At 33.4% G+C, this 16,730-nt stretch overlaps 1 protein-coding gene across 1 annotated transcript in view; it reads left to right on the top strand.

Annotated features, from left to right (window-relative positions):
- LOC137923671 (paired box protein Pax-6-like) overlaps positions 1 to 16,730 on the top strand; it is a 62,394-nt gene that overhangs the window by 43,036 nt on the left and 2,628 nt on the right. Inside the window, exons 5-7 of the mRNA XM_068766903.1 lie at positions 11,645 to 11,821; positions 12,786 to 12,868; positions 15,090 to 15,316. Coding sequence (XP_068623004.1) covers positions 11,645 to 11,821; positions 12,786 to 12,868; positions 15,090 to 15,316 — 487 coding nt within the window. The remainder of the gene's footprint in view (positions 1 to 11,644; positions 11,822 to 12,785; positions 12,869 to 15,089; positions 15,317 to 16,730) is intronic.

Below are 16,730 nucleotides of genomic sequence, written 5' to 3'. Positions count from 1 at the left end.
CCGAAAAATGTACGCAATCGAATGAAATTGAATGACATTTACAACGCGTACGTACGCTTCTCATTCATTCCGATTGCGGATCGGTCGCAGTTAACCAAAGACCGCAGCGTGTCCGGGCGAACGGGCCGCACAAAGGGTTTACCGAGGCCAATAACGCATGAAACAGGATTATAAAACATGAAAACGCTCGCTAAAGGGCGGTTTCGGTGCGTCCCCTTGCCGTTCGTACGTTTTACATGTAATTATAGCTGTTAATTTGCTTGCGGAACGACTACCTACTTGTATTTAATCTGCACTCGAATGGGAGCTTAACAGTCGTGGATTTCGCAACGTCCACTCTCGTGTTTATATAAATTATGTCTTGTCTATCCCTAATTTTTTAAAGAACTTCAAACACTTATTTTAATATTAAAATAATGCTTTTTTTTCTTAGAAATTATGTCAATAAATGAGTGAGTCTTATCAACATTTTTTTCCTTCTTTATTTTTTTCCTTTGAGAAATTTGTAACATAACTACATAGTTTAGTGTTAATACTGACTTGAAGTTATTAAGGACTAAAATAAAATTTTTCGTATGTTTATTTATAGCATTATAGAAAATTACTAAATTATAAATATGAAATTTTCTATATAGTAATAAAATAAAGTTGAAGTTAGTAATGGATGAAAGAGTTATGAATACAACCTTTTTTAATTTAATATAAAATTATACACTTCTTACGTTTTCTGGCAGAAATAGGCTATCACTATTGATTTTTGACGGTGCTGCTATTGTTTCTGAAGATTTTACCACTTCATCGGTACTAAAGTGCTGCTATGAACATCACTCGTCATGAACCACGTCCTGAACTATTTTAGCTATGTATATCTTTTCTATGTGGCCTTGTGTTATATACTATGTTATTATCTGTTGTCAGTCCATATTTCAAGAACGTATTCCAGGTGGAATTTAATTAAAGTATTGTATATAATAATATATACAATACTTTAAATTAAATACGATTCTATGGTTTTCATTATTTACAAACAAGTTGTTAATATGTAGAAATGTATAGTTACGAAAGGTTTTAACACTTATAAGTTGTAAACGCTTATAACGAGGCATAATGAAGATGTATTTTGTTTTTTAAATAACTTCTTGCATCGAAAGCTTCACATGCTCAATGAGCACTACTAAATGAGCACTACTCAATGATTTGGGTTCTGCAGAACGGGGCCACTTGTCACATATCAAATACCTAATTGTAGGTCTTACAAGAAATGTTCACAGGAAAAATTATTTCGAATATTACTGTTATGGAGTGACAACTACGAAGTATTGATTTATAGCCTTGTGACTTTTATTTACGGTGACATCTCAAGAGCAGACTTCTGTTACTTTCCAAAAACATTTGCTGAATTAAATTAAAATATTAGAGAAAAAATCAACGGTTTTTGTTTCAATAGGTAGTCGTATTTTTGAGATCCTTCAGTGTAGTTCGGAAAAATTTCTTGAAGGTCTGGAGGTCACATTAACGATATAATTATCAAAATATAAATTACATTTCTCCTTTGTATAATAAAAAGTTATCAAAGGGCAACATGTATTTAATATATTATGACCAAAAGTGGACTTTATTATGGCATATCCTAAACTGACTGACAGGTTTTAGGTGTAAAAACTTTAAAGAACCGAATGTAGAGCTAATTTCAGCAAAAATACATTTGGTATATTAAAAAAATTCTATTGGAATGCGACAGGCTCATTACTCCTGATAATTAAAATCTGCAATGACATATCTGTAATTTGTAAAAAATAAATAATTTTAAATCGTAATAATACGAACTGTTTATTAAATATATTATCATTATATTATTCATTATTTCTAAAAAACATTTAATTTGGATAGGGTGTACCATACATTAATTGACAGTAAATGAGTTACATATTCAACCTTTTAAAGCTTTTATACTTATAACTAATCACCTGTATAATGATAGAAGGCTTAGAGACAAAGCGTGTAAATGTTAATATTTTTATATAATTTAATAGTTACAATGTTTATCGTATTCTAAAACTTCTTATGTATAAACATATTTTTCGTTGACGCCACCCATTAGTTCTGCTATCGGCATAATTCGTACACGGCAAACAAGAGAAGTAAAAAAGACCGGGAGGAGCGTAGGCGGTCCCCTCCGTCGAGTTAGTGCCGCCCCACTGCACCGCCCGCGTGTAAACAACACACATATAATTACACTATGACATATGCGGATATTCCCGACGGCTATGTGCGCATCGCCCCATATACATACGCCTGTACGATCGTCGATCCGATACACGTTCAGACTACGTCGGCCCTATTCAATGACAATCCTATTGAACTCCACAACTAATATATTAAATCTTTTTTTTTATCTATGAATAAATAAATCTTTAGATATTCATAATGTTAATATACTTTAATATTGTAAAAATTATTTCACAAGCATAGACAGGGTGATTGATAATAGGTATAAAGGGTTGTTTACTAGCAAAAACCTTTAAAGTTTTTATTTCCTTTCGCCCTATATAAAGTGATCGTTCTCAAATATGTAACACTCATTTGTTTTTATATTCGAATCTGACAGGCCTACAACTATAGGCAGTACAAGGTCTACAAGGATATATAGTAAACAATGTTAGTACCAAGTATCACTACATTATTTATTATTCTTGAAAACATTAATTTTTGGATAAAGTATTCTATACAATAGTTGACAACAAATAAGTTATACGTTCAAACTGTTAAAGCTTATATACCTATAACCAATCATCCTGTAGATAGGTAGTAGTTCAGGTTATTTAATGACTATATTTTGGTTCCATTTTAAATATACGGAATTGACTTATCTCCAGCAGTGGACATCCTATGACGATAAGACAGTCTCTATTGGATTATAGCTACTGTATATTCGCCGGGCAGAGTTAATGTAACACCCAATCTACTGCATTTTTGTAATAAAATAAAAGGGATGGATTGCTGGAATATAGTTAAAATCAATTATAACGAAATTTAAAAAGGCGCAGACGTGGCTTATATATTTTAAAAGGTGAGTAATTGACATCTTTTCATGTAGTATAAAATTCGTTATTACCTGCTTTTTCTTATATTAATAATACAATTTTAAATAAGTTATGTTTTTTTTTGAGACAATATAACAAGATGCGTTCAATTTTTTTATTTGTAAACGTATTGTTGCCTTGACATTAACCTAACAACACCACCTTATGTTGTTAATAACCGAACCAATGAGATAAGTTACGTATTTTCTAGTGTTATCTCTCTCCGGCGAATATAGTAAAGTATCTCAAATGGCAATGCAACGTGCAAATGGTTTATCGTGAATTTTCCCTTAATTTTTTCTACATAAAACAGCTGTGTTATTAAGGTTGCCAAATTAGGTAATATAAGGTTGTTATTTAACAAACTCTTTATGCAATTTGCTAACTGTTATTTATACACGGCAAAGAATATATATTCTATTTTGATTTAAAAGTAACCAAGTCTCAAGAAATGTAGCTTATTACGTCTACAAAATATTACTATCCATGTCTTACAGGTACCACTATATGTTATGTAATATTAGATTAAAAACTTGAAAAACATGGCAGTTTAAGGAAGAAGTTCAAAGTAAGTTTAAAAAAATCTTTTCTCTATTTTAAATTAGTATGCAGGTCTGACTGCGCTCGTATCACTTACTAAATACCTGTACGCGTTCAAGCGTCGCTCCGGCCCTTTTCCCGCCGTTTTCAGACAAAATGGTCGACACGTGACACGAATCTGTATTAAATACAATTTATTTATATGTCTGTAAAACATTTATGATGTCTGTAAAATAATACAAATATATAAATGCATCAAAAAGTATTTATCTCTTTATTTTAGCAGCAATTGTTTTATATTGTATAATAATAATTCTATAAATTACCCAAAGAATGTCGTTGTTTAAAAAATATAAACTTTGGACATATGTTATTAGTGAACGATGAGTTTGACGTTTGGTATGTTCAAAAAGGCCGTGAAGGCCCACCACGTGGACCGTCGACACAGTCAAGGTTCTGGGAAGTCGCAGGTTGCGGGCAGCGTAAGGCTGTTAATCGGAGGAGGCCTATGCTTGTAGTGGACGTCTATCGGCTGACAATATAATGATGATGGTTTACAAAAAATAATAATTTAAAATTTAGACCAAAAAAAACAATAGTATTGGACTACCTTTTAGATGCTTAACTAACATGTCCCAGCAACGTCAATTTTCTGTAATCCTACAAATTAATTACGATATTATTTTATAATAAACTGAAGTTATTTTGAGTAATTTCTTAGCTGTAATAATCTCAATATACTTAAAACTGTGATTGACATTTTACTGATAAATATTTCGAATTTAAATTATCTTTATTCAAATAGGTATTAACACGCGCTTTTTAATCATCAATTATTTTAACATTTTAAGTAGTATGCTACCACCGGCTGAAAATGCTGATCTGCTGAGAAAATCCAACCAGAAACTTAACAGTTGCTCTTTTTAAATTGTATATGAAATCGGATTAACGCATATTTTTAAATTTTTGTTTGAAAGCGTAACCTATATAATCGCAGATAGCTCATTGACATTGTATTCTATTTTGTAAATACTTTTTTTTAAAGTACATAGTAAAAGATATTTTTCTGGGTTTAAACCAACGTTCACTCCCTTCGCGCGGGGAAAGCGCTAGGGAATCGCAGCGAATGAAATATACGTCATAGCGATGACATTTTTGCGATAAGGCAACACCGCAAGCCTTGTTTATGGTCGGTCCGCCATCTTTTCTTTTATACTGGGGAACGGAGACACTAATATTACGTACACTTCTTTATAAAATAATAAGCTTTTAATTATTAGTTTCGCTTATTTCTTAATTTTAAAAACCATTTACAAATTTCATTATTTATTACATCGATATTGCAAATAACTATATTATTTTTTATGAGAACTTTAAGATATACATGGCCCTTAGGCGTAAGTTTGTGATGCTTGTCATTGTATTTATTGTGACAATATGTGTATTAAGTTTGCCAGTATCAAACTTTATAATGAAAATTTAATTATTAAAAAATTTATTGTAATTTTACACATCATAAAACTTATAATCTGTTAGCATGTTTCTATAACATTACGGTTACAGTAGTTATATAATACTGTTCCATATAAACTTAAATCCGTTTAGACAACTTTGCAAGACAAGCAAAATTTTCAATAAATCACTTTTCTAAAGTTTTATTCAATAATTAAAAAAGGCAATACATCCTAGTACGACTAGATCAACATATTTTACTTTCATAATCCTTATACAGCTGTAAGACGTCCCGACTGCTCGACATAGGCCTTTCCCATAGATTTCGCAAGAACAGTTATTATGTCAGCCAGAAACTAATACCTAGCAATATGTGTCGATCGGATGACATAATGATGATGATAGATATCCAGTAAAACAGGTTGGAAAAAGCCCGCATCCAGCGTTGTCTGATGAACTTACCTTATAGGTGAACGTACTGCGTTCGCTTTCTAGTCCGTGGTTTCTAATCCAGAACCTAAAGGCCCCAATTGCCATTTCTTCTGTGCGCTATGTTGTCGCCTATTGCCACTTCAACTTGCCAATCCGCTTTGCCTGTCGCTTATTATCTTTCGTCTATTGACGCCTTTTAATAATTAATTAGCAAATTATCTTCTCGTCCCACTCTTTTCAGTTTTGCTACAATAGCGATTTATTTAAAAAAATTGTAAATCATGAACTGGTACTACATTTTATTTTTTTGCATCAGAACTTTCGGAGAGTAATTTTTTAAGCAAAATTTTGCCACATCCTACTTTTTTCAGCCACTTAAATTAATAATGAATACTAAATAATATTATCTGTACCTGTCTATCGGATAGCTATAAATATTTATTAACTATGCCCGATACGCGCGCCCCGCTACCGCACCCTATCCTGTATTTGAGTGACATTAAATAGAGACACGTCCATTATGTGATAGCGATCTCTATACACATTATTACGCTGCGAGCCTTCATGAAACATTAATGTTTTCGCGCTCCTCCACTGACAGATGGGCTCCGAATACATCGGATGACATCTAGCTGTCGACGTAACAAATTGCCAAGGGAATTCTTACCAACGCCTGGCTGCGAAGTGAATAAACTTATAAGTACATTAAACCGTCTTCTTGGATTTGATATAGCTTTTAATATTTACCGATTTCACGGAGAATTATGAGCGAAAATATATTTTAGATCTTGTATAATCATTATCATTTCAGCCATAGCACGTCCACAACTGGACAGACATTATATTATATTTTTATATATTATTATATTTAGTAATAGTCGTTAAAATATTTATATCAGTTTATTTAGTCTTACTTATTTTTTCTCCTTTTTCATTTTATTTCTCTTTTATGATAAATAGTTATTTAAATAAATGAAATCAGCTTACGTTATAAATTTATCTTAAATGGTTAATTGGCAAAAAATGTCTTAGTACAAATTGTAATTAATTCAGCAGTTTAGTTTAATTAATTTAGCAGAAGATTACATAATCACTTGAAGTGTTTCGTCGATTTCTATGTTTCAGTTCATTCAAAGCAATGCGGTGTTGTCCAAGCATTTTTATTCATTAAAAACGCATTTAAATACATAGGAAGATAAGGGGATTAGGTTTCCACAGCTTAATAACTTCAACAATTATACAGTAAGGTTTACGTACTTTTGTTTAACGGGGTAATATAACAACCTACCTACTTAATACGCATCCAGTTTCTTTTATGCACACTTACATTAACTGTGGGTTGGTTCATATTGTTAGAGGTAATATAGGAAGGGAATTACAGTTTGAGGTCGCGAATCTAGAGAAATGACTTCGCGGATAAACAGACATTCACAAGTTCGAAGAAACTTACAAGAGTTACGATGTTAGGAATATGTGTTTTTTATGTAAAACTTTTAGTACACTACGATCCGTTATCGAATTAAAATACCGTCATAGCCCAGTAGAATGGCAAATTAAAGTGGCAGCGAGCAGACCACATAGCTATGGCCTTAAGGTTTTGGAGTCGAAATTTCAGACCGGCAAGTACAGCGTAGAACGTCCAAGCAGCAAAGTGCACAGACGACCCTATTTATTCCAAAACTAACTGAGCTTTTATTTTCAAACACTTTTAGTTTATATCTAAAAGTTTACTTTTAAGAGTTACATAAAATAAAATCCGTGCTTAATTGTAATAATGTTACAATTATATTTCCCTTTCGTGGATTGTAAAAACACTAAAATGTTTATACTTACTTCCAAATATATATGAATTTAAAACTCATTACAAATAGCAAAATGAAGGAGATAATTTAAAATCCATAAAAATTTTCGATTTTTCGATTGATCTTCTTGCTTACTATCAGGTTTTCAAAAAGGTCTTAGTTAATTATTAAACTATTAAAAAGTATTCCATATTATTTACTTTAGACTAATTAAAAATATTATACCTATAAAAACTAGAATTATCCCTTAAAGAGATATATGTAATCAATTCAGTCACGAAAATTTAAATTAACCGCCCTTATCTGACGTACGTACAACACTCGAACGCCGGCTAAATTGCACCTTGTCAAAACGCGACACCATTATTGGCCATACATTTTTAAGCGCGCGATAACGCTATCGCACTCGGCAGGGTTACGTGGTAGGCCGGGCCGCGTTATCGTCAGTTTCTGCATGAACGCGCGCGTTACGGCTCCCCGCCACCCCTCCCCCCTCGCTTTCTGGAAGCCCCTGCCACCCCCGTAGCGTGGTGTCGCGAACGCCGTGCACTCTTGACACTTGAACTTAATTTATTCAGTTTAGTTTACGTAGGTATCGCATTATACGGAAAATGTAGACCGCGTAAACACTTGAACAAGATACTACTTTTAATGATTTACAACCTAAGTTCATGTAATTAATTTTACAAGTTATGGTTCTATTTTAAAATACACATCTTTGGCATACAAATCTGGAAATTATATCACATTAAAATTAATTAAATTAAAATATCAATTTGACTTTATTACGATAAATTTACTTGGCGTCCTTATGCTACATTACAGTAAGGCTATCTTGCAAATCTTATAATATTCTCGCTTTATTAGAAATCACTTTCTTTACAATCAATATTAATACAATCAATTAATTATAAGAAAGTTCTTCGTCATTATATAAAACATAGGACAGTTGATATAAATACTTAATAAACAAAGTTAACATTCAACAAAAAATATGTATAAAATTAACTATCATCATCATTTCAGCCGTAGGATATCCACTGCTAGACATAGGCCTCACCCTATAGATTTCTAATAGAACCCAGGCCCTGTATCTTCCAATGATTTTAAGAAATTGATTTGTCCACGGAAGAGGTGGAAGTCCGACGCTGTGTTTACCGATTCGTCTCAATTTCGATTTGGTCTCAAATCCAGAACTTTAACGCTCCAGCGAACATAAATTCTACCTACTGTCACTTAAAATATATATTTATTGTAGATATGTACCCTACAATGTATATATTTTTTGTAGATATGTACCCTATATTATACTTATTAGAAAACCTTATGTTGCATGTATACTGCCCTATGCATTTACTGTTAAGTGTAGTGCTCGTTTTACATTTAAATGGTATGTTGCAGTTTGTCATCATTACGCATTTTAAGGTTAAACAGTAAATAAATTGTACGCGTTTAAAAATAGAAATTATATGTATGCAAAAAATTAACAAATATCAAGTAAGGTAGCGCACGGTACGTGTCCCCTGACAGTGGGTGGCGCGAGACAGCACGGCCCGCGAATTCTCCTTAGCGGATTACTAAAGCGGACACGCCGCAGAATAACCTAGCTCTTAAAATCTCCTCCATTCATAACCTCGCGCTTGCGTTCTCAAAACGGTGAGGTTCCCTCTAAAAATATTATGCTATATTTTTAGTTGAAATCTGCATCGTTACTCGCGAATGACGTCACACCCGACCTTACGTTGAAATTTCCTTGAAATGTGTTTATATGTTAATGGTATTTAAAAAACATCATTTTAATAATTGTTCATAATTTTTAATTAATGTTTTACTCATTATATAAATGATTATTAAACACTGGAACGTATATAAACATACTATTGTTCTGAGTATTTGTACTAGTGTAATAAATAAGTTATTTTCTTAAGCGATCTTTTAGTTCTGTTTATTGCTGTATATGAACAAGAAATAAATTACACTATATAGTACAGTAGTGCCATGGTAATAACGTAATTCATATTTTTTTAAAGATGCTTGCCTGAATAGACATGAGTTTTACAATACACCGCCATCTTGTGACGAATAGCGTAAACGGAATGAAAATAATTAAGTTATCTTTTTTACATTTATATTTAACAAAAAAAGGTAATCACCATGTTATTATTACGTATTAATAAAATTTTCCAACGTATAAAATATCGTTTTTTAATATCACAATATTACGCAGGTACATTGGGCTCGAAATATTAATAAGCAATGATTATATTACAAATGGTACTATAATTTCCAAGCCTAAAACTTGCAGAATTACATAAAAGATAAAATCGAAACAAGTCGAATAAATCCTACCTCTATCGGCCGATTATTTTGAAAATTAATTATCTGCGGTACTTCCTACGCTTTAAGTTTCAGGGGGAAGTCCCACCACTGTCTACGTTCGCCAAACTCGGTATCTTGTTTAATGGAAATATTAATATATTAATTTATGACATTTAATTATCGTGTAATATGCAATCTCCTGGTATGTTAATGAGAGTAATAATTAAACAGTACCTTGTCTCTTTTTTCACTTATCGTTGTCATTTTTAACATTATTTACCACCTACTGTGTCAACTCCGAAAGCATAAATATAAACCAAGAGGTTTTGCTTTTCATATCTACTGTCCAATATACTTTTTCTAAATCACTTATAGGTCTTTTATGTATTAATCTCTCTAGTCACCATCAAATATATCATACAACATTATTTCTTAAGTAGTACTATTTCAAATTGGTAAATTGGTGATAAAATATATAAATATTTATATTTTTTATTTTCTTCTAGTTTTTTTATGATATTAATTTTAATCATTGATTTTTGTCATTAACAACAACTTCAATTTTAATTTGTACTATTTACGTCGCATGCTAATACGTGCAACTGGAAAACAGTGGAGATCAAAGTAAGATGCCTTTTTGAGAAAATTATAAAATTACCAAATCTGATTTCTAGGTACGGATTGTTAAATATTGGTGTGACTAGAGAAATTTTATTTTCATTAATCATGGAGTATTCAAAGATTTAGCCAAAAATGTCACTTCAATCTCTTCAGGACAAATAATATCTTCATGACCGTTAATTGCCCCATAATGTTGCTATTGGCACACAAACCTAAAGTGTATGAAACCGTTAATATCGTTGTCACGTGTTTGAGCCGTGGATTAATGATTGTCACATGTCTTTACGGTCTTTTATCTTACATGTTGATTTTCTCTGTCAGCGCTGTTACATTAATTACACAAATTACGCGCTTGTCAGAAATCAACAAATACAGCAATTCTATGACTAATAAAATTACAGCTCTGATAATTTCTTCATCACGCACACAAGCGGAAGTGAAGGATTCTACATTTTACGTAATTTTTATCAGATCAGAAGTTTACGATAATCGCGAAGTTGTAAATCAAGGGAGGCCATTCCGAAAGTTATTCGTTAAATAGTCAATAAATTATAAGTGGCCGACTCAACAAAGAACAGACACTCGAGTGTCTGCGGACAGGGGAGAGCGGGGGCCTGATAACACAGCGGTTTCCATCAAAGTGGCCGGCTAATAAATTTACCTAATTTAGCTTCACGCGATAGCCTTTTAACATTGTAAAACCTCTTGGATAAATCACAGTAAAATTTTCAAGAGCTGTCTTAACTGTATTAAATAATATACTTAATGGCTGTTAATAAAGTCACCGTTATATAAGTCTATTAGACCATGTAATTATTATGCAAGAGGCTTCTCTTCGTTGATCCCTCATTCTTTAGCCAAAGAGCATAATGTTGGTTCGTGCAGAGTAGCACTAATACTGTCTATTCTAAATTAGCAGACCGGTTTTTTTTTCTTTTCCATTTGTGTTAAATAACAAAAATAATAAAATCCATCTTTGGAAATGATCATTGTTTTGTTTTGTTAAGAAATCGTTGGCTTTCGCATGTGGATTTGCAAACACATTAAAACCACCTCGATGGTTGATCTCTGCGCTGCTGAGGTACTCAGGATCTCTGAGAGGAATGCAATAACGCATTCACTTATGTAATTTAGTTTAAAATATTTAAATAACCTTAAGGACTAATGTTTATTTAAATAATACTAATGTATATAAAGTACTCATATAAAAGCATCAACATTTCTCTCTGAGCTGTCCAATCTATGGTCTTATGCGAAAGCATTTCTATTTGAGAACAGACGTCAAAAGAACGTATGACTTCGACCAATCGCCTCCGCACTAGAATACTATACCATGTAGAATTTTAAAACGAGAAAGAAAAATCATTTTTAAAACTCTTGTTGGTTTTTATCTAGGCGAAGAGACACTTGAAGGGCTTGAAGGGCTGCATTCAGACGAGACGGGGTCCGGGGACAATTCGAATGCCGGCTCCAGCGGCGCGGACGACGACGCCGCACGACTGCGGTTGAAACGAAAACTGCAGCGCAACCGCACCAGCTTCACCAACGACCAGATCGATAGCTTAGAACGAGGTTAGCAAAGCTGTTTTATCATAGGCTTACATTTATCTATTATTGGACAAAAGGCTTTCAACCAAAACCTTCCTGTGGGAAAAGCCCTAAGTTAACCCTTTACGATCCTTGAAGATCATCACCAGTCACTCCCAATTCACAGCAAAGTTAGACTGTGGAACAACAAGCGCACCATAGAACAACTACATTCAAGATGGACTAACAACATTGTTAAGATCGTGTGATGAAACTAGATGGAGGCTTTTTTCAACCGATTGGGAGCTTTATGTCCAGCGATGAACGTCATACGGCTGAAATGACGACGATGATACAAAATAATTAAAAAACGAAATCGCATTACGCATTATTTAAGAAATATTTTGTTCAATATATTTAAAGTACTCGCTTTATCTAATTAACACAAGCGAATACTTTTTTATTTTTATTGCAAAAAGGCGCATAGCCTTTTTATAGTGAAGATCGAAGGATCTTTTCGTGACTCGGTTTGGGTGTTTATATTATTTATTTCACCTGTTTAGGAAGCCGTCGAGCGGTTTTAGTTCGCTTCGTCTGACGCTCTATAGATATCTCGGCACAAGCATCCTTAAGATCTTGGGCCAAGAATTGATATCTCGATTTGGTAATTGCCGACAAGCCCGAATTCTCTACATCTTTTTATATTTTGGCTTCTATTATCTCTGGATTTTATATGAAAATACTAAAGGAAGTTATCCTAAAATATTTATGTATAATTCACAAAAAAAACCTTGACTGTTTCTGTTAAGAGTAAAGGTCCCTTAGATGCCTTTTATAAAAACTGCATGCCCTTCTTTCATTCATGTCAGCAGAGCGACGCCCACTGCTAAGCATAGTCTTCTTCCAAAGATCGCTACAAAGGCCGGTCTTTATGCCAGTTTCCATCGCGCTAAAATATATAGCTAAGAATGTCCTCAAAATATTGTAATTTTTGGTAAACTTTTTTCAGAATTCGAACGAACGCACTACCCGGATGTATTCGCGCGGGAGCGGCTCGCCGCGAAGATTGGCTTACCCGAAGCCAGGATACAGGTGAGCTCAAATAATTTTTTTTTTAACATATTACTAATAACTGCCACAAATTTTACATGGTTATAATTCTTCAATTACCGATTTTTACTTTACACGATAGTATAAACAATTACCTACTACACAATCTTTTGACTAGCACGGAAGATAAATAATTTTATCGCTATACAATAATTTAAAGCAAATTTTATTTGTTTAAAAAAACATAAATAAACCTCTACGTATATCATGGATATATAACAGTCGGCTTTAAGCAACGAAGGGTTAAGCGACACAACTGCAGCTATTTAGCATTTAATATATCAATCGTATTGTATTACTGCAAAAATAAATTAATTTTAAACTGTAAAAAAAACTAAAAAACTAAACTAGTTTAATGTATTTATCGGTGATCGAAATTAATTAACTAAATTATGGAATATAATATAAAACTTACACATATGTGGAAGTTGTACAACAGTGGCTTTCGGAATTTTAAACAGGAATTCTGAAAGCTCGCAATTTCTAAAGTGACGATTTTTCTTACCTGTGTATCGCTATGAAATATGTAATAGAATTTTCAACTATTTTAAGTCTGTTTGAAAGGCTGCAAAATAAAAAAAAATCGTGACATATATGATTTCAAAACTCTCGGATGCCAATAATTATAATTATATAAATATAACACAGAAAATATTTAATTTAATTCAAAATTATGTTCATAAAAAAATCTTTTTCAGAATATCATTCGCAATATAATTAATATAAATAATAAAAAACGTATTAATTTTGGTACTTTAATACATGATGCTAGGGTCAAAGACGCTCTGTGTACCAACGGTTATCATTGAACAATGGAATCAATAAATTAATTATGAATACATATGGGTTTATAATTTTTAGAAATCATTTTTAAAAAATGTGTACGTACAAACTTGCCAAACTGTACTATTAGTTTGCGAAATAAACGCTTTTAATAATGCTCACTATTTAATAATATTATTTTCAAGCTAGGGTGCATTTATATTTAATTAACTAATAGCCGTGTAGATATATTAAAAATAAAAATATCTTCACATTTGTAGAGATTATTAACAGCCATATTTTGTACATATAAAGATGTCTTTCAAATCTGTTCTTCAGAGTTCTAATGTTCAGGTGTTTGGTCAAATTTCTAGTTCAAGTTTTAAATTTCAAAACTAATTATGGTTAAATACGAGAGCTGTTTGATAACTCCGTGACTATTACTATAAAAAATATCGGTAAATAAGCGTTTTATTTTTTACAGCGTCCAACGTTTTTCAATTTTTTTTTATTCCTCCCGAATAATAAGTTTTCCTGAAGCCCTCAGTGTATTAAGGCGTGGCGTTTGTTTCGATAATGATTTCTTCTACCCAAATCTTATATTATCCATCTATTTCTTTAGGTTTGGAATAATAAAATAGTCGCATGAGCCCAAATCTGTAGAAAACGCTGGATGGGGTAGAAATTAAATTTTTTAAATCCATATCATGTCTGTCATCACATAATCATCAAAAAACTGTAACCATAACCTTGTGGGCAACCAATCTCATATTGGTCTTTTGTGTTGCAATTTTAACTTGTAAAAATCCATTGTACCTTGTCTCGGGGGTATTGTAATGGGTCCATGTTTCATTTACTGTTATATCATTATATTTTGTTTACGCCATTGCGTAAAAACTCGCCCAGATTCCGGCTGAAAAACGCTGATTGTTCCTTCAAAGTGGTCACACAGTTGCGCTTATGATCGAGTGTGAGCAATCACGGCAGCCATCTCGAGAGAATCGAGTAATCAAATAGTTGAGTACTTAGAAAACAATACGCATAAAATAATGATTAAGCAACATAAACACATTTTTTTCCATTTTCGTTAAAATTCACGAGATTAATGGCTGAAAAATTCAAGCTAGATGACGCAGCTGAGTCAAAATTTATGAGTCTACTAAAAGACGGCGGTTGACGGCAGGAGTGTTACATTAAAAGCTACTGCGAGGGAAATTAAAAAAATCACGGAGTTATCAAACAGCCCTGGTATTCCTAGAGTCAAAATTTTCGAATAGTATCTTACGAATTCCTCAAAAAAGGTTCTATAATTTGACGAAATCAAAGTTATAACGTCGTATAAAAGTTTGAAGCTATGATTCAAATAAGATAATGTATAACTCCGTACCACCAAACTAGCGCGTAATCATCGCGCTTCTTGTTAACCTTCGCCGACCTCAAGGTGTGGTTCTCGAATCGGCGCGCGAAGTGGCGGCGCGAGGAGAAGATCCGGTCGCAGCGACGCAGCCCCGAGTGTGCGTTCGCTGCGCAGACGCACGCGCCGACGCATCCGACGCATCCCACGCACCCGACGCACCCAACGCACCCGACGCATCCAACGCACCCGTCTCATCCAACGCAACCGCCGCATCCGACCTACCAGCCTACGCTTAACGTTGACACCTACAGGTTGACTATATTCTTATACATCATTTTAGAATTAATTTTTATGTCAATTATCATTTCAGCCGATATACGCCCACAATAAGCCATAAGCCTTCCCCGAAGATAAGTACGATGACCAGTATTGCGCTGCCCGCATTCATCGACTTCCCGCGATCTTAACTATGTCAGCGGTCCAACTAGTCTACAACTCCGCGTCTACTGGCTCGTGGTCGCCACTCGAGAATCTTTAGGCCTCAACTGCCGTACTTCGTTCGACAACTGTTCCTTCAAACGAGCAATTCTTAGACCTACATCGGTAATCATGGTTCTTCTGCGGATCTGCTCATTTCTGATTACGTCTCGCAGCGAAACTCCAAGCATAGACCTCTCCGTTACCCTTTGTGTGATCTTAAACCTTCACATAAGGCCCATCGTAAGCGACGTCGTCTTTGGATTCATTGTTCATCTTATTCCTTTAACAAGTGCTATGACCGTCTCGTTACGACTCGATTTTATCGAGTTAGTAAATGTTTCTATGAGCAAGGTACTAAATATGCTTTAAAAAAAAGTCAAAGAACGTTTGTGTCCACTTATGTTACCACACTGTAAATTACTTCATAGACGATATCACACCTTGGGAATGATGTGTTCGCCTCTATTAAATTATGTATATATATATATATATATATATACACACATACATATATTTAACAAATACATAGTTCCGACAAGTTTCTTTCGCCTGTTCATCTAAGATATGAGGAATTTCATCCGAACAGGTGGTACACTCAACTTGACATCAATAAGAGACGCTATCCATCGTGTGTTAATTTCTGTATAATAAAATGTGTAAAATCCTTTAAAATTAATTTATCCGTATACGATCTTATCCTATTACGGAATTGATTGTTATATTTTTTATTCATTTATTAATATTAATATCTTCAAAAAAAAAGCCAGCCCAAAATTAACTCTTGATTCTCTACGTAACAGTGCACAATATATATATAAAAATAACTTGTAACTCATTGGTACTAACCAATGAGTTACAAGTTATTTTGACCATATTGCCGACAACCAGGTAACTTCGAAAAACTAATGGTAGTAACCAAAATAGGTAGGTAGTAGAGAGGTAGAGGTAAAAGACCACCATCATCTATCCGCTGGTCTGAACAAGTTAAATCAATAACTGGACTTCATAACTACTGCCTAAAGAAAACAGAACATATCATGGAAAAGGGCAGGTGTAATCGATTCCATCAAAGCGTTTCAAGACGACTAAGAAGAAAAGTATCATTTACAGTTACCAATTGTGAACATTATAAGAAGAATGCCAGAATAGCCCATTTTTAGAAAAATTAGAATCAGATTAAGCTTTTCTATAATGGCAATATTTAACTTAAAGCGACTAAGGTTTCAAACGTGCACTGATCTAAGG

The sequence above is a fragment of the Battus philenor genome, unplaced genomic scaffold (assembly GCF_028537555.1).
Source record: "Battus philenor isolate CCGP_79_NKW_IND1 unplaced genomic scaffold, ilBatPhil1.0.hap1 SCAF_22, whole genome shotgun sequence".
In the NCBI taxonomy this organism is placed as follows: domain Eukaryota; kingdom Metazoa; phylum Arthropoda; class Insecta; order Lepidoptera; family Papilionidae; genus Battus; species Battus philenor.
The sequence above is the reverse complement of the archived record's forward strand: the minus strand, read 5'-3'. Positions and strand labels throughout refer to the sequence as shown.